The sequence below is a fragment of the Pygoscelis adeliae genome, unplaced genomic scaffold (genome assembly GCF_000699105.1).
Source record: "Pygoscelis adeliae isolate BGI_AS28 unplaced genomic scaffold, ASM69910v1 Scaffold22, whole genome shotgun sequence".
Classification (NCBI taxonomy): domain Eukaryota; kingdom Metazoa; phylum Chordata; class Aves; order Sphenisciformes; family Spheniscidae; genus Pygoscelis; species Pygoscelis adeliae.
In genome coordinates, this window is record NW_008824350.1 from 4,005,363 (window position 1) to 4,023,820 (window position 18,458).

The 18,458-nt window shown below is 48.0% G+C and overlaps 1 protein-coding gene across 1 annotated transcript in view; it reads right to left on the minus strand.

Moving 5' to 3' along the window:
- Positions 1-538: 538 nt before the first annotated feature.
- Positions 539-18,458, minus strand: part of SPINT1 (serine peptidase inhibitor, Kunitz type 1) — an 18,065-nt gene continuing 145 nt past the window's right edge. The window contains exons 2-11 of the mRNA XM_009319232.1: positions 17,940-18,412; positions 9,127-9,278; positions 7,472-7,610; positions 6,197-6,367; positions 5,462-5,488; positions 4,728-4,853; positions 3,751-3,801; positions 2,764-2,934; positions 1,982-2,038; positions 539-830 (exon numbers count right to left, since the gene is read on the minus strand). Of these exons, the coding sequence (XP_009317507.1) occupies positions 634-830; positions 1,982-2,038; positions 2,764-2,934; positions 3,751-3,801; positions 4,728-4,853; positions 5,462-5,488; positions 6,197-6,367; positions 7,472-7,610; positions 9,127-9,278; positions 17,940-18,369 (1,521 nt within the window). The 5' untranslated portion in view covers positions 18,370-18,412 and the 3' untranslated portion in view covers positions 539-633. The remainder of the gene's footprint in view (positions 831-1,981; positions 2,039-2,763; positions 2,935-3,750; positions 3,802-4,727; positions 4,854-5,461; positions 5,489-6,196; positions 6,368-7,471; positions 7,611-9,126; positions 9,279-17,939; positions 18,413-18,458) is intronic.

An 18,458-nucleotide genomic window follows, 5' to 3' on the forward strand; every position in this document is an offset into this window, starting at 1 on the left:
AAAAGCAAAGCCTAGTGATTAAAGCAGGTATTTCTGTTTCCTTCTATCTTGAAAACAGGAACCACTGGAGAGTTTCACAGAGCCCTTGGAACAGGTCTGGATGGTTACGTGAATCTCACAGCCCTCAGGAGGCTCACCACGACCGGGAGGACTGCTGGGAGGCAGGGCCACCTTGCAGAGGACTGGGGGAAAGGGAGGAAAATACAAGGTTGGGTGGAAGAAAGTGGCACTGCAAACAAAAAATTGCTGACTCTGGTGAGCTTGCACCATTCACCAATGTGAATGCTGCACAAATGCAGTCCCAGGGTCCTTCAGTAAGTTGAGCGGAGTTGTGCTCCAGGTTTGAGCAGGAAGAAAGATGTAATTCAGAGTTTCACTGGATTGTTTGAGGTTAGGAAGGGATAGACATCAGAGAGCATCAAAACGCTCCCAGATCCTCACTTTCCAGAGCAGCCATTTAGCCAAGACAATCGCAAACACTAGTACTGCCATATCATGGCTAGATCTTGGCCTGATGCTACAAATGTCTTCAAAGAGAAAGAGTCCTTCAGGCACAGGCCCGTGTCTAAAAACAGAACTCCAGAAGTTTTGGGGAGTGCCCCAGTGCTGGTCTGGAGGCAGAGAGGCTGTAGATCAGACTGGTTTGGTGGCACTGCTGTAAAACAGATGCTCAGTGTCCTCTGTGGTGGAGAGGGTTGAGTTCGTAGCAGTGGTTGGCTGACGCCGACGGCTGTTCTTCTTCCTGTTCTTCAGGAAGAAGTAGCCGATGATCACCAGGACCACCATGATGCAGATCCCGAGGAGCACGGCAATCACTACCTCAAAGGCACCTATGGGGGATACATGAACACGTTAGAAGGGCTGCTCCATGAGATCTGATGCAGCAGGAGCAGTCATGAAGAAGCAAGCACAAAAGCTGCTGCAGAAGCTGTGCTGGCAAAGGGAAGAGGTGGGCAATAGCTGGCCTGACAGAAGGGCGGTCACTGCACAACTTGGCAAAGAAGAAAGAAGGCAGCCGCATGGCATAAGGGTATGGCCAGGATATAGCCAGCCTGTCTCTCCCAAATTATGGTTCCCATCATTTCTCAGATGCACCACGCCCTCTAAAGGCTATTCGGTAACTTTGGCTGGCTTGGCCATTTGACACCCCTATGAATCTCAAGCCCTTCTGCAACACTGGCCTCGCTTCATATGTCAACAGGGAGGCCACCAGGGGGTGGTCGCAGAAAGCACCTCCCAGTTGGGATAACGCTGTCAGAGTGAGCTACGGTGGATGGGCTGAGTTTGTGGAGAAAGAGCTCGTAGCAGTGCTGTGAGCACTTGGTCTTCTACAGCCAACCAAACTCCTGCATCATCAGTGGAGACAGTCAAATATGATGCATTTGAGAGATGGTGTGAATTTTTAAATCAGTCTCTAGGGTTGAAGAACAGAAGTGTATAATTTCAGGAGTTCTCTACTGAAGAAAGAGGCCTTACAGCTCTGTGGTGAAAGGACACCAACCTTAATGTGATATTCTTTTAAGAACTTGTAATTCAATAGCTTTGGTGTTCTTTACAGTTGTAGAGAGGGTGTATAGGGTCATCAGATTTCCCCATAGTCTAGCACCCAACATTATTCACATACCCACTTGGGCCTTCTTTCTTGCAGAAGTTAGTGGTCCTTATGTGAACTTGGCCCTTAGGAAGAATTTTACTTGCCATTTTTTGATGTTGAACAGTGGAGCATTCATGCAAGTTAGAAGGAAAATCAGGAGCCGCTGATATGAGCTACTGAGTCACAGACAAAGGAGAAATTGGACCACAGATGCACAGTGCACGGAAGCATCTCTTGCCAGTGCTAACATCCCACAAATCCCACATTGCTCCCTCAGCTTCAAAAGGGGGGTGGGAGAGAAGGCTATTATTTGCAAGGAAAGACAAAATATTTTTCAGGACAGGGTAAAAGCAACAAGCAAGATCTGTAGGAAAAACTCTTACTCACTTAAGATAGCACTTTGGGACTCAAAGGATTCCCATCTCCGGCCAATGGCATCTGCTTCTGAATTGGGAGCAGAGAGGGGCAAAAAAGTTTTACAAAGAAGGTTGGGAACAAGGGATAAGACAGGTTTCTGAGGAGCATATTTCCAGTGCTCTGAAGTGACTGAATGCATACAGCATCCCTTTTAGCAACAGTACTGAGCTCTCGGGGCAGGCTGTGAGGCACAGCGTAGCTGAGGGTGGTGCTTCAGAAAAGCAGCAACAGTTTGCCTCCTAACAGATACAGTTTGGCAGAATTCCTACTGTTTCAGCTGTTGGCCTCCACAGCAACACGTACAAAGCTCTACAGTGTAAACCTTTAGCTCTTGTCTGTTTAAAACTTCTGTCTAATACGTGTCATTGAGGATTTTCTTAATTTCCCCCCCTCCCACTTGGGAAGAACTGGAGCCAAGCTAGAAAGTTAGAGTCTCTTTAGAGAGGCCATACCATATCTCTGGTTAGTTTTGTCATCCTCCTCTGACTCTTTTTCAACATCAGCACCCAAAATGTTTTCCAGCTCTGAGAAATGACAGGCTGCATTGCAGAAAGATGCTGTAGATACACACTGTTCCCTGTAAGCCATCAGTCACGTTGAAGAACGCTGTGAGGCATGGCCAGGGTTTGAGAGCACAGCTGCTTTAACTGAAAGTTCCCAAGTCACTGCCTCTTTGGGACCACAAATTTAATCTGAGTGATTTTCATAGTTTGATCAGTAAAACTCCAGCCCTCACTACTATATCTGCTTACTTGTGATGCCTGAACATGATCGCATGCACTCTTCCTCTTCTTCAAAGTTGTTGTTATTGCCACCACAGCCCCCATAGGTGAAGGGGTCACATTTCTCAGAGAATGGGTTATAATACCAGCGGGGGATGCTCTCGGTGCACTGTCCAGTATCAGGCAAGTCCACACAGTGACCTGGCAAAACAAGGGAGAGGTGCTCTAGCCCAAGCAGTGTGTTCCCAGAGCAGCAACATTTTCTGCTCACAACAGAAGAGCCCAAGCACCATGGCAGGGTGAATCCACGGCCAGGAGCAGTGGCTCTTGGGTCCCTGCTGCCCAGTTGCCAGGTGCTCAAATTGGCATTGCCAAGGTGAGCTGCCACCTGCCCGTAAACCCAACTAGCAAGGAGGAAAAAGGAACATCAAAGCATGCAGTCATGCTAGACCTTGGATTCAATCCCCTGCAGAACTGACCTGTCCTCCTCGGGAGGCAGAAGGGAACATGAAGGGCCTGGACACGCAGAAACCACAGTTCAGCTCGGGTCTTCCCTACAAGCAAGCTGTATTTAAGCTGACTTGGGATATACTCTTTTAGCCCAGTGATAGTGCCACTGTCTACACTACTACAAACAAGGCAAAGGTATGGGATCGAGCACAGGCATATGATTACTCATATTATGCCATTGTTGTGTCCCCCACACTGCTTTGGCTTGCACTATTTCCAAAAAAGTGCTGCAGGGTTTTGTACAGGCCAGGTACTGTGCCCAACAGGTAATACGCATGAGATCTGCTTGGGTGGAAAAGGTTTAGGCAGGAGACTGAAAGCCTGCTATAAACAGCTGTCCTCAAGGTCAGCGAACAGGCCCTTGCTCATTTTTAGTACGGCAACTAGCCAGATGCTACACCCGTTTTTGGAATTTTACAGGGAAGCAGTTTTACCACGAAACAACAGACTGAAAAAAAACCCCAAAAGCTGGTAGATGTCAACCTAGGTGCTCTGGATGGTACATACCTTGCTTATGTGTGACATTGATTTTCTGCAGTCTATTGAACTCACGAGCATCTGCGAGAGAAATGTTTCATGTTAAAACTTCTCTCACCAGTTGAACACAAAAGAAATGCCTCCGTCCATGCAGACATGGGCCGACAGGGATTTCCTGCGCATTCCTTTGCTGTCATAAGCAAGGGAAAGGGAGGTATAATTTGAGGTTCTTAAATATCTCAAAGCTATGAGAGGAACATTGGAAAAATAAAATGTAATAATGAGAAACTATTCCCAATTTCCGTTCCACAAATACAGAGACAAAACTAAGGAAAACAAAGGCAGCTTTCTTTTTTTTTTTTCCCCATCAAGAAGTGTGGGAAACTGCTATCACTCCAGGTTTTAAGAAGTGTGAAAGAGCACTAGTGTAGGATATAAGAGAGGGCAAGAGAGATGAATCGTATGCTTGTAACCTAAAAAGGCAACAAAACACCCACATATAGGAAAGAGATTATGGGAATTCTGTCAGAAGAGGGACGGAGGGAGGGCGGGAGGGAGGGAGGGAGAGAGGAGGGACATGCAGACTTGGGCAGCTCGCCACTGTGCATTTACATTAGCATAACATGAGGATGTGACACTAGACAGACTGGGAGAAATCATGGTTTCATTTCCCATCTCCGAACTCTAGGAGAGCAGGTGAGGTCATTCAGTGATAAAAATATTGGAAGGGGAGGGGAGCTCTGAAGTCTTACAGACAGGTGCAGAGAAGAGAGTCGAAGAATATTTAAGAGGCAGGAAGCATCCCAGAAGGAAGATCAGCTCTTGCGGTCGGTAGAGATATGGGAGATGGCAGAACCTGCAAATATAATACTGAGGAAAGAGGTAATGCAGCGTCAGGAGGTAAGAACAGAAGGCACCAAAAAGCATTGAGTCAACACCTGTAACTTACATTGCACTCATCCCTGGGCAGATACTATGTTGTCTAAGCCAGAATGTGGAGTACTTACATTGTTCACAATACATCTCGTCCGATCCATCAGCACAGTCGAGGGTTTCATCACACTCCAAAAAGGCATCAATGCAGCAGCCATCCTTGCATCTGAAGAAGGGGGACTGACAGTTCCCATTGCACACTGCATCAGAAACAGTTCAGATAGCTCATTAAAAGTCATTGTTTCTCCCTGCCACACAGATGCTTTATGAAGGACTTAAAAGCTGCTGATAGGGCTGGCAAACAAGAAACAAGGCAGATTGGTTAAGGTCTCTCTTCAGTGCCACCCTGGACTCAAAAAAAGAAAAAAAAATCATTTCTTGTTTATAAATGTTTATAAATGAAACATTGCTCTGGGAACAGCCATGCTTCCTCTCAAAAAAGAAGTACACAGAAGGTGGAAGCAAGAATGAGCTACTCAGGAAGAATATGGAGACACAGTTTGACCAGAGAAAGTGTAAAATCTCCTTCATCACGGATACCCAGAACTGGACTGGATGCAGTCCTGAGCAACCCAATGTGACTCAAAGCTGGTCCTGCTTTGAGTAGTGGGTTGGACCAGATGACCTCCAGAGGTAATCCCCAACCTGAATTATCCTATGACATGAAAGTGAAAGGCTTAGTGAAGAAATTAGTCTCCAGGGCCTCACTTTCCACACTGACTGAGTGCTAATCAAAAGCCACAGGAATGGACGTGAGACACTGAGCCTGAGCTCACAGCAGGATTACACAGTGGTAACAGAGGCTCACCTGGCTGTTGTCGCCCACCAACAGAACCTGAAGAGACAAGGGGAAAAATAAAATAAATTTACCACCACATCATTTTGTCAGCTCAAGATCAGCTTTATATTGCCTTCGTATCTCACCTAAGAAGTGCACATTTTCTGGAAGCAAGCCCTGTAGGGGTTAGGGAGGGTAAATACAGATGCCTACCAGCCAGAGACCCCAGATGAGTAATACCCATGTGAGGCAGGCATGGAGGAGCGCAGGGGAACTTCCCACCACTAGCTAGACCGTTCCCAAACGGTCTTTCTTTTCCAAGGCTTTTGCCTCCTCCTTAAGCTGTGCTCCGCAAAGGGCCTGGCAGAGGCTCAGCCGGTTCTCTGAGGCAGCAGTAAGTCATTCTCAGATTTGGCTAACAGGGTGCCAAGGAGGAAGATTAATTTCATTTTGGGAGTGAAGCACTTCTGGCTCCCCAATAGCACAATGCTACCCTCTGAATTTAGGCTTCAGATGTGACACAAAGATTTGGTGAGGGTTTCTGCAGCCGGAGACACACCAGGGACACTGACCAGGGGAGCAGTGCTCCAGGAGCTGGGTCAGATATGTTGGCAGTGTAAGACTAGGACTCTCCATCCATAATTAGCCCGGTCTCCTCAGCTCTCTGGGCTCTAACTAGCTGCGAGCCAAGAAGCTGCAGTACCTGCCCACACAGTCATCCCAATCCTATGAGAAAGAGAGGGCTGATTTTTGAAGAAGACTCACCTCTAACGTTCTTGCAGGCGAGTTTACACTCTTCTTCCCATAAGTAGTTATTCTTGTTGGGCTTGCAGCCGCCAAAAATGAACTCCTCACACTGCTGAAGGCTCGGGTTGTAAAACCAACGTGGAAAAGATCCCCGGCACCAACCCACCTTCTTAGGAGTCAAACAATGCTCTGTCAAGAAAGTTAACATAAAAGGGCTCTGGTTAGCTTGCTTTGCCTTCACATATACAAAGGAGAAAATCTTCCAAAGAAAAGTTTATCAACAGTGTGGACACTTGTCTGAAAGATTATAAAATCTTCAGCAGCATGGAAAGGGTGAGTAGGGAATCATGGTGTATATTTTCTTATATGAAAGGCAGGGTCACAAAATCAAATTAGAAGGTGCCACATCCATAAAACAAAAGGAGCTGCTTCTCCACAGAGCACATGGTTAAGCTGTGAAACTCCTTGCTTCAGGATGTTGCTGCAGTGCAAAGATTACTCGAGGCCAAAAAGGGATTCATCCATGGCTATTAAACACAAAGACACCATCTTCTGCTTAAAAAAATCTCCCAGCTGCAAATTCCTCGGGGACTAGCCAAGCGTAGTAGGGATTTACTGGTAGCATGTCATGTTCTTGTACTCTTTCAAAAGTATCAACCTCTGGACACTGTTGGATGCAGCGTGCTGGATTTTGGACAGACCGTTAGCGTCACTTGACATGGCTGTTCTTGTATTTTTATGGTACCCGTGGTAGGAGGAGAAATTCCCTGCTTAGCTACTAGTCAACCATTTGTCCAAGAACTCCTTGCTCCTAATGCACTTGTAATGCTGAACATTTTGATCATTAAACAAGGCCATAAAGCCAGGGACACTTTGAATGTCATGCAGATGGCTCCACCTATCCTGCGGCTTAAGGGAATTAGGGCCTTCACAGCAAAACCATGAAGTCAACAAGACCTTTCAGGTTCTCCTGTCTTACACCCTCAGTTGCACCCCAGGCTTCAGCCACTCTGGTGTCACCCAGCAGAGGGCAATGACATGCAGAGAACATGGGGTATATTGCAGGCCACCTCTTCTGCAAGAGGATGTGAAAACCCTAAAAAAGATGACTATGAATGCGGAGACCTTCCACTACTGGTCAGGTGCGGGCTTTTACTGGGAAAAGTTGACATGCAAGTCTGGTCTCTTGGCTGTGCTCTTTTCCCATCTACCCCTCTAAGAAGAGCACCAGTAATGCCAGAGCAGCATCTAGGCTTGGGGACTCCAGCTAGACATCCATGGGCTCAGGCTCACCTTCAGTCTGCTCAGAATTCAGCACCATGATGGTGATGTTGGTGAAGTCTTGCTGTTGTGCAGTGTCTGTGACAGTAAGCTGGAAGACGTACATCCCCGCCTGTAGGTTGGAGATTTCTACCTGATCTTCTTCGTGCTTCTGAGAATGCAAAAGAAAGGCTTATGCAGAAGAAGGTACCTCTAATGAGGGAGTGAGTGAAGCAATGCAAGACCCATGTTCCTGCATTAGGAAGAAAGGAGCTTAGCTGGAAACCCCCAAGCAGATGTCTGGCATGAAAAATGTCTCAGTGCTATACAGTCCCCCCAAATCCATGGGCTGGTACCCAGCTGGAACAGCAGAGAGAAAGAGTACCACAAGCATAATTAGATATTTCATATTTTGGGGCATTGTGAAGGCACAAGGAAAAATAAAAATCTTTGGAGAGGACTGAAATACCTGTAGTTTTTATTTTACTTTTTTAAAAAATAAAACCTATTATGAATCATTTACTTAGTACATAGGGAATAAGCTAGGTGCATTTAAGAAATATATACTCTTTCATTTTGAATATGACAAGTATATTTAGTTGTAGAGATGGAAACAAGTGCCTATTTCTTTGCCTGCTGGGAGGTTTCTAAAAGAGAGTGAATTATTTTGTCAGAATAGAAAGCTGTGATATTATTGACACAAACTTTTTCCCTATATTTGCTAACAATATTGGGACTCCGTTTCCACACTGTCTGCCTTTTTGGTTAGGTTTCAAGAGAACACAGTGTTGCCATATATCATCTTAACGTATTAGCACAGCATAATACTAGAGGGCTCTTCCCCACCCTCCACCCCCCTTGAAAGTTGCTTTGGTTGAGCTAGGGGGAACGGAAAAGGAAAGGAGCACTTCCAAATTTCCACAGCCCCCTCAGCCCCCTAGAGCTAGTCATTGCTGGTCTTCAAAATCAGCTGTGGGCCCGATGCACTCATTTGCTAATTCTTCCAAAAGGTGCCACAAGAGGTCCATATGAGCTCCAAGGCTTTCCAGAGCATTTTGCAGAAGCTTAACAGTAATCGTTTGCTCTTCTAAAGCCACAATTCACGTTTAACATCTATCAGATAGGCAGTGTTCACACCCCAGAGATCTTGGAGCCAGTCAGGAGACATGACTTCTGCTCCAGCTCAGATAAAATAGGAGGAGGAACCTATGCTCTAAAGAGAGGCAAAGTCCAGGAAAAGCCTCAGGAGAACAGAAACAGAGCCTGACTATTCAGAGGCAGAGGAGGAGGGGGAGAAGCACCAGGGGTGGAGCAGAGCAAAACTAAGGGCAGGCCCCTCACTGAACTACAGGAGCTTGGGAGCAGAGGCAGCTCTTGCACCGAAGCTGCTGCCCTCTCGGGTGCTCCCACCCAGGCAGATCAGGTGTTGCTCAGGAAAGTTTGAGATGGTGTCCTGGTGCAGGGAGCCTGAGACCTGGTGAAGCCAAGAAATGCCACATCCCAGCAGTGTGCGAGAGGGTGGGGGCAACCACGAGGAGTGCTCCATAGCTTTTGGGAACAGGCTCGTGGGTGGACTGGCTAGAGGAGGGAAGGACAAGGTGACCTCTAAGTCAGTGGCTGTGAGAGCCCAACCTAGTGCAGACCACAGGTGACACTGAGCAAGCTGCTTCCTTCCTGCAGCTCCCTACCTTCATCTCCACGGAGGGGTCACCGAGGACCTGTTTCCATTCATAGCTGACTATCCCTCGGTCATCCGTGCTCTCTGTGCCTCTCAGCATCACTGGCTCCCCTGGCTGTACCCTCATGTCCATGCCAGTGCGGGCTATTGGAGGATGGTCATCTGCAGAAGAAATGCAGAACAAGGCTTGTGTAAGAGGCTGAAGGGCCAGACCTTGTCTCCGTTGCAAGAAGACAAGGGAGGGGGATTCTTCCAGGCTAAATCAATACAGACTTCAGCCACTGAAAGGAAAACACTTTTATGCAGCTGTGCTTCTTGCAGCCTGAGCAAGCAACAGGCTATCAATACCGTTATTACTGCCCTCACTAATTTAGTAACTCCGCAACCCACTCCGGCAGTGCCTTTGAGCCAGTTGGCTCCCTGGCCACTTCTGCCCACAGGAACTACCATAAGAGGGTGTCCCTATGGCTACAGCCATTGTGCTTCTGACCGTCAGACCACATCCTTGCAAAACAGCACAGAGCAATCTCCACCCTTCACTTAGGGAGATGACCTGATGTGGGTGTTGAAGAATGTGGAACTGAGTCTCATCATTCCTACCACCATCTCTAAGCACTATGTTAGCGCACTTAACCAGAGCTAGGCAATGCGGGATTTGGATGGGAAATATCCCTCCTTCACCTCATCTTCCACCCCACTCTCTGAAACACATGCCTTAAAAAAAGCACACAAATGCCATTCATGAGATCGTTATTTTTGTGCCATGCCATGGATTAGCTTACCAGCAGCCTCCGCAATCCATTAAACACTTTTCCAGCCTGTAAGCGTAAGAGATGAAAACTGATCCCTGCCCGTGCCAGCAAGAGCAGCCTATACAATGACACCATTGAGCCTGACTCATAACTCCTTTCGGCCTGAACGTCTCTGATCACAGGCTTCCTGCACAGCTCAGCCCATAAAACTCCACCTGGTAGCGCCTGTACCAAGTCCAAGACTCAATGTTCAAGTTCAACCTGAGTCTTTTGTAAAGGCATCGATCGTCATTTATAAGCTAGATAGAAATCACTCTACCATTACACTGTTTTATCGACTGTGACTGAAGAAGAGGATTAGTGCCCAAACCCCTTAGAAACTACTCCATCAGCTAATTACTTTCACTGTTGTAGACTTGCTCTAGAGCCTTCTGAAGGGACCTTTAAGATAAGGCATATATAAACAAACCTGACATTCAAAACAAGCTACTTTTTAGTTCTTTCATCACTAAATTCAGTAAGGATAGAGGGCTTTGCAACATGTATTCCAGATCAGTTACCACAAATCCACCCAGAATCTTCTATTTTCTAGTATCTTTTACCAAATGAAGACATATTCATTCTATCCTGGTCTTACAAATGCTGCTGCCACCAGAAAGTCACAGGGGAAACAAACCTTCCCTTGTTTACGTGTTCAAGCATTGCACTCAGCCCGTTCGGCTGCAGAATCGGGGAGGGTATACGCGTGCCAGCCCTTTGAGGTTCCCCCTGCAGCCTGCTCCCCAGCTGCAGCCCTGCAGCTTACCTCCCTCATCTCCAGGCTGATGGGGCTGCGGTTTTACTGTATAAAAAGAGGTCAGCTACTTCTAGCTTGTGCAGCTGCAGGGCTTCTGGTTACGTTTATCGCACCAGTCTGTGTGCTCTCTGCAGCCTGTCACTGTTTTTATCTTTTATTCCATCTTTCCATGTAAGTATTGGGTGGGAAAAATACGGGATCAAGCTCATATTGCTGAGCTTGTTCCAAGCACCAAAACAGGCAGAGGATACCCAGCTGGACTGAAAGAGGCCAGGAAGACACCACCTGCATCACAAGCAGAGATGCCCACCCTCGTGTCCTTTCAGCTTCGGGTGAGGCATACCTCCCTGCTGCTCCTTCCTCAGGGCTGCATCCCAGAGTGATGGGTCCTGTCTCAATCAGCACAAAGACTGCTTGCTGAAAGACACCAAGCAGGTCCAAGAGCGCCTGGCACCTCTTGGTTTTGAGCAGGGCCAGCGGAACAAATAAATGGAGTTCCGCTTTATTTTCAAGCGGTCTTGCCATGAGAACATTCATAGGCGAAAGCAATGACTGGAGCTGGCAACACCTTCCAAACCAAACAGGGAGAAACAGCCCCACAACCACCTTGTACACAGCGCTACAAGCCCTGGAAAGGGGGCACATTCCTGCCATTCCTCCCGGGCAATCACCATGATCCTGCCAGGGCGAAGTGCAGCCTGCTCCCTGCCACCCTCCTGCCAGGGTGAGCCCAGTAGGTGGATGCGATTGCACAAGGGAAAGACCAGTTCTTCAGCACTGCAGAGGACAGTCATTAACTCACAACAACTCCAAATCACGTTTTTTCCTTGTCATTTTTTAGCATGTACACTTAAAAAAAAAAAAAAAAATTGCGGCCACGTATTTCTCCGCAGGTCAATTTAGTTACTTTGGGTTGTGGATTGCACGGTGAAATAAAAGGTTGGTTCTGATCAATGGTCAGCAACCTCTCCAGACCCCACTCTGATTAGCCAAATTGCCTGACCCTCCTCACCTCCAGAAAAACAGTCAGACTATTTGCTGATGTGCAGGGGCTGCCAAGGAGGAACTCCCACTAGAAACGAAGGACTTCATTTTCAAGCCTCTCCCTTTTCTCCTTTGGATGTCTGAAAGCTCAGTGACTTTGGAGTATTTCTGCTACACTGACTATATGAAGCCTCCAGTGGCAACGTGGCTGTTCTCCACCTGAGCTTCATAACCGAGTGGTGACTGAGCCACAGTGAGTATCAACAAACTGCTCATAGAAGGGAGAGTCTCCATTCAGTTTGTTTTACTCCGAAAGTCTGTTTGAAAAACGAAAGTTACCTTTGCTATAATGCTCTTTTGACTATGGAAAGTTTCTGCTGTAAAACTCTGTAATTAACAGGGAGAGTAAAGCTTTATGATGCTGTTCTGTGTCATGCTCTTTACTGTGGAACACATGCTCCTGGAGTCACATCATTAAGTGACAACTTCCGCTTCCATTTATAAAATATATCAAGAGGTGAAATACCTTTTCTTTATGATCCCGGAGAAAAGCTTGATAGAGTAAATCCAAAATGCTTAAAAACAAATTTATATGGCTTACTGCGTATTCATGCCTCAGTCCCTGTTTTTTGCTTTTTTAAAAATTTCATCTAGTTTTAAGGCTTATGCAGTCAGTGATTTGTCTGGCTTCACTTCTAACAATGAGTAAATTTGAACCAAAGTTGATGGGGGAACAGGAGTCCAAAGGATATTAAATTCCTACAAGGGCTGCAAAAGCAAGCGTCTAGGTGGGGGGAGAGACCCCACTAGGGACCTCGCTATCCAAACATGCAGGCACCAGTGAAATCCCGCAGCAGAAAGCACTTGCAAAGCTCCCAGTTTGGGGATTCCTCTTTTGGAGCTCAGATATCAGCTCTTGCCCTTGAGACACAAATTCACAGAAAACCAGATTTCCTCCATTCCAGCGCCCATGCAGATACACCCTGAGTACTTGAGACTATAAAGCAATGCTTGAAAATACCTCAGAATGATTTGAGGTTGCCACTAGAAAGAGCTGGAAAGCTTTCTCATCGTCACTGAGGGGCTCTTACAGCCCGCTGTTGTCTGCCATTGCAGGAGTAGCTTGCAAATGAGACGAGTGTGGCTTGCACTGGGGACACTGAGGCACTGTGAAGGGAAGGACCTCACTGGGGACAAAAGCCACTGCTCAAAGCCACTGGGCAGGCCAATAGCAGAGACAGGAGCAGAAATGAGGCCACCCAAATTCCAGCGTCCATGAGACACGCAACCTTGGAGATTTCAAGCGTCAGAGGCCAGCTGAGCCTGCCTGCTGCAAAAGCAGATGGGCAGAGGCAGGCAGCAGCGTGGCTCTCCCCACAAATGCTAAAGCTCTGCTCTTGCGTTGCTTCCAGGGAAGTCATTCAAAAGTGAACAGCTTTCAGGGAGGGTTCATTCAAATCTTACCCATCGACAGTAGAAAACTCTCCATTGTAACAGGCAAAGGTAATGAAGGATGCTGCTGCTGCCACAGTGTTAATTTGCCTAAGGAGGGGGAGAGGGAGAAGGGAACAAGGCAATGCAACATAGTGCCTGGAGAAAGAGAAATACAGGCTCTTTCTGTAAGGATTCATGCTGGCTGGGCAGCAAATACAGTCATGATAAAGCCATATAGTTTTCCAACAACTCATGCAGAGTTAAGCAGGTCTCAGCATTAATTTCTAGAGGTTTCTATAGTGGTTTGTAAGAGGTGCACACAGCGGGTCAACTTAACCTCTCTAAAACAATACAGCACGACTGAACGGATTATATTTTCATAATAATGGAATCTGCTGCTGCCGCTGCCAGGCTCCTTCCATCCTTCCTCAGGGTGTGGGAAACCAGTCCGATTTGCTTTAGCAGGCAGAGGGAAAGACTCTCCTGCGAGTCTTCGTGCCATTTTAGTAAAGATGGGTTTGTTCCTCCAGTCTCCTTAAATAGCTCCAGAGACAAGACGTGAGGTAGCCACAACATGTGGCACTTCAGTAAATTCTCTGTGACAAACAGTAATTTCACAGCAAGTGGAGTAGAAGCTGCTCTTCACCTGCTCTGAGCAGGGAGCTGGACCGGCTGGTCTCCGAGGGCCCTTCTAGTGTACATTAGCCTCTGGATCTGTGGTGTGGGTACCGAACATGCCATTCCCCCTCTCCTGGCCTGAGCTGGCTCAGGGCTGAGCAGCACCAGCCAAGGGGAGACCAGCGACCAGACCTGTCTCAGCCCTGGCTGGGATCCCAGCACCGTTCAATTTAGTTGCACTGTGCCCGCAGAATGGAAACCAGCGTGGGACCAAACATTTGAAGAGGGGTGAACTTCAAACTTGGGGAGCTCTCCTTTTTGAATGCATTACCGAAGTTTTAACCTGCAAATCTCTCTCCATGTGAGGCAGGAGCAGACACATCCTGAACCCCGCCGTTCCCCAGCGCTTCCTGTCTCCCACGCACAAGCCCCGAATTCAACAGGAGGAGAGTGTCACCGAGCATTTCACAACCACCACAAAAGGTTCAGTTCAAGAAACGGACAGAGGTTCAGGGAGGTTATTTTCCAGTTTCACACCCAGAACTGGTTTGCCTAGACCAGAATAAGCTCGGGGTAGTTACTTAAACACTGGGCTCCATTATTACCAATAAAGTGCATGGTGAGCCTGCCCCTCCCAAATGAGCCAGCCAGAAAACTCGCACCAAAGTTCAGGCTGGAGAATCATTTAAGAGGATAGTGCCTTTTAACAATAACATCAGAGACTTTGGGCTGTACGTTAGCTGGAACAGGTGAGAGACAGAGCCAAGCTGTCGTCACCATCTTATAAAGGACTCAGAAGCTCTTGTTCTCCAAAATACGGAAAATATACTCAGATGATGTGCAGAAGCTAGATTTCAGCTGTATTCATTGTTGCCTGTACCCACGGGTTTTTCTGAAGTCATAACACCGTAAGAGTGGCCACAGTGGGTTAGAGCAAGGGTGCCTCTGTCCCTGTGTTCAGTTGCCAACAGTCCCGCTGTGGATGCTCGAGCAAGAGCAAGAACAGAGCAAGCATACACAGTGCTTCCCCCGTAATACTCTCCCAGCTTTCAGCTACTTCCATCAGGCTCCAGAAACACTCAAAGATTAAATTTGCCCATTCAGCAGCCCCCAGCTGTGCTCTTTCAAGTGTTATCTAGTCTCCTCCTGACCATATATAAACTTCTTAATTCAACAGGTCTGCTCCCTGTAGTAGCAGTGTGGGTCTTGCAATGTGCGGCTTTTTTGTTTAATGTTATCCACTGGGATCACTAAATATATATTTCACTATTCACTAGAAAAAACATGCTTTTAATCCTCATTATTGCAGAGGATGTCTGAAGATTGCCACATGGACATACCCTAGGACATACCCATGGCTCCTAGGACATCTGACAGCAGCACATAAAGGAAAGGTGTGGATGATAAAGCAGCATATAAGCTTCCTCCTGACCTTTAGAGCCAGTCTCAGGGGGCTGGCAATAACCTCGGCTCCAGAGCAGCCACAGAGCTTCACATTTTAACAGCGATACAGCACAACAGGAAGCAGGAAGACTGGACAGTTTTGTCTCCAGTCCAAAACCTGGGCCAAGATTTTTTGCCTATAAACATTTGGGAGGAAAACCTGACATGCTGAAAACAGCTTCCTTAACACTCGTTTCACCTGGCCTCTTCAGGTATCCTCAAAAGGTCCAGAAGAAAAATGGTGTAGAGCTTCCTTATGCTGCCAGGTGGACACGCTTGGTGCCCAGAGGCTCCTTCATTTGGCCTCCTGCACCTGCACCTTCGCACGCTTCCCCTCTTCCCCTCAGTGGCAGGCAGGCACCCGCCTTCCTGCCCAGACAGGCCCATTCCTCCTGCATGGACCCAATTCCAGCAGAACGGCTGGAGGGGCTTGGGGTTTTGTTTTGGATTTTTTTGTTCAGATCTGAACCAAAATCGAGATTTGCATTCCTAAGTGTCTCATCAGCTGCTGTGGGGAGGAGGGCCCAGCTCGTATGTTCTGATTTAGTCCTTGTTATTATTTGCTATTTCTCCAGTAAAATAACTCCTTTTCAGCTCTGGATTAATAAATAGTAATAGCCCTTCGTCTCTTTTCCTGCCGGCCCTCCGATGTCATTCAAGGTGATTCAGAAAGCTTTTGGCATCAGCCAAAGACAATGCCTAAAAATTTCAGGTGAGGAGGGAAACGCATTTCCCATCGAAGCACAGCATGAACATCACAGCCTGATCCAAACACAAAGTAGCGAGCTTCCCAGTGTCTGTCACTACAGCTGGAGATCTGCCGGGCACCCTGCACCCTCTGAGGGTGCAAACACGGGGTGCAGAAGGGACCGAGCCCTTCCTACACCCGCAGCAGTATCGTGGTGCAAGCCCCACGTGGGCGAGGAGGGGCATGCCCGCCTCGGCAGGCGGAGTATCCCTAACAGCATTTCTGGCATGTTTTTCACTTCTTGCTGATAAGCCCTCCTGGGTCTTCCTGCTCCACCGCAGCCATCCCAGCATCTGTGAAAGTAGCATTAGAGATAGTTTGCAGGGCAGCACCTGCGTATCGGTGGCTGGGATGCTCCAGCTGGGTGTCATGGATGGGGAAAAACAGCACTGCTGGTGGCACAGAGGGCTCAGTGACCCAGGGACACTTTCTAGAGACCCGCACACATGCGATGCCAGCCCAGGGAGGAAGGGGTTGCAGTCTCCTTGTATGGGGCTCTGATCCACAGAGGCAAAGAGACTGAATTGCTCAACAGTACACTGTATTTTAATCTAATCTTGTGAAATCAGGATGTACTGGAGATGATGCATTCCCTTTTCCTCCTACAACAAAGCATGTAGGAGTTCAGACAGCTGTCAGCATGCCACCTCTAGTCCTGGTGATGTGGGCTTCAGTTCCTCGCTAACTGCAGCTCCCGTGGAAAGGATTTTGAGCCTGGAATGGAGGCGCAGGACAACTACTGCAACAGCGAGATAGAGATTTACAAGGCCCTAAAATGCAGTGGGAAGCAACTAGGAGGGACAGAGGACAGGAGGACCACTTCTGCCACATCACTGCTCAAACCAGCGACAGCCAAGGGCTGCTCCAGAGGAGCCGTGCCCTAGTCTGAAACCCCTGCACTGCTGCTTAGTACGGACAAAAGTGGTCAGTGTGGGGTTTGGTGCCATTTCACACCTCCAGCACCTACAAGGCTCACAGGCTGGCACATCCCAGCAGAAGATCAAACACCTATTCAGCTCACGCCATCGAGCCCAAGACCATGCGCCCACCTAGATGCTCCCCTTGTCATCTTCACAGATCCCTTCCTTCCCCGCCACAGGTGGGCTGGGATGGGGTGTGAGGAGGATTACCCATACAGATACCCCTAACAGCCCTGCCCAGGCATCAACGTGTAATAAACTGGTTATGGTTGCCAAAGACCCAGCCAGGCTAGAGACGTCCCAGCCTCATTAGGCTTCCTCCAAAACATGGAAGAAGGAGGCAAAAGGAGGAATTGCCGTGTTTTCAGCGTTTCTGAACACACTGCCTTTCTTTGGAGACAGCAGAGCGTGTGGCAGGTGGCCAGCTCCAGATTAGTTTGTTTTCCACCTGGTTTTCTGGGTCCAGGTGCAATCTTTCAGAGCAGGGAACCAGGGACTGGGGAAGAGAAACACACCTCCAAAGGGGGAGTTTTCTAACCAGCCTCCCCAGCTGCTCCCTCTCCCTCGCCCAGCAGCAAAGACCAGCCCCAACAAGCAGAGCGATACCGAGACACCTCACCATCCAGGCTGCTGCTGCTCACAAGATTCAGGCTGTGGCAAAATGAAAAGTAAGTGGATTGCATCCTGCCTCCAGCCCCTGAGCAATTAAGAGATTAATGCAGCCCTTTAAAACACAGTGATGTGTAGATTTTAAAGGATTTCACTTTCCAACCTCAAAGGCCTGGGGGGTGGGAGAAGAAAAACAATACCTTTTTCTCTACATTGTTAAGTATCAAAAACTCAGCCTGAATTTGGTAAACACTCGCTCCACCTGCTTCAAATAGGTTAAAGAGCGATTCCCTCTCCATTTACTAATAGGTAAACTGAGGCACAGATCTTAAGTGAGTTTATCAAAGTTAGGGAAAACCTTTGCGGCAGAGGGACATATAGAAACCCCATCTTTAACATTGCTTTATCCTGACCATTTGGCAGCACAGCTCCACAAATGACAGCTGAAGGAACTGCCACCTTAGTGCCATTAGTGCTCCTCCAGCCCCGGTTTGCACAGATCCATTATGGGCACCTTACCACTAGATCCGTGATCCTGCATTGCCAGGTAGGAATCGTACACGTCCTTCCTCAAGAAGTTGAGAAAGCCAATCTTCCTGGCAAACCTGCAGACAAAAGCCTGCTCATAGAGGCAGTTGAGGAGAAAGCAGCCCTGGATGTGGTCTTCCTCTGTGCCCGGGACCTGCTCCACGAGAGCCAGGTTACAAGCAGAGTCCTTACAGCAGGCTCTCAGGCAGTCCCTGCTCCGATGGACCATGGGGGACGACAAGAAGGTGGCTCCATTCTGGACAGAGGCGTCTGTATCCAGCACCAAATCTGGCATCCCTGCTGTAAAGTCCTCCAGGCATGTTTCACCGAAGGGCTTTTCCTCCTGCCCTTCGCCGAAGTCCACCACCAGCACCAAGCAGACCCAGAGCACAAACCATGGACCTGGACTCCCTCTGGCCATCTTGGTGCCCCAATCCTCACCGCCTGGAGACCTTAATCCTTTCCTAAAGGAAGAGACAAGATAGATGAAGCCAAGAGGGACAGCGTCCA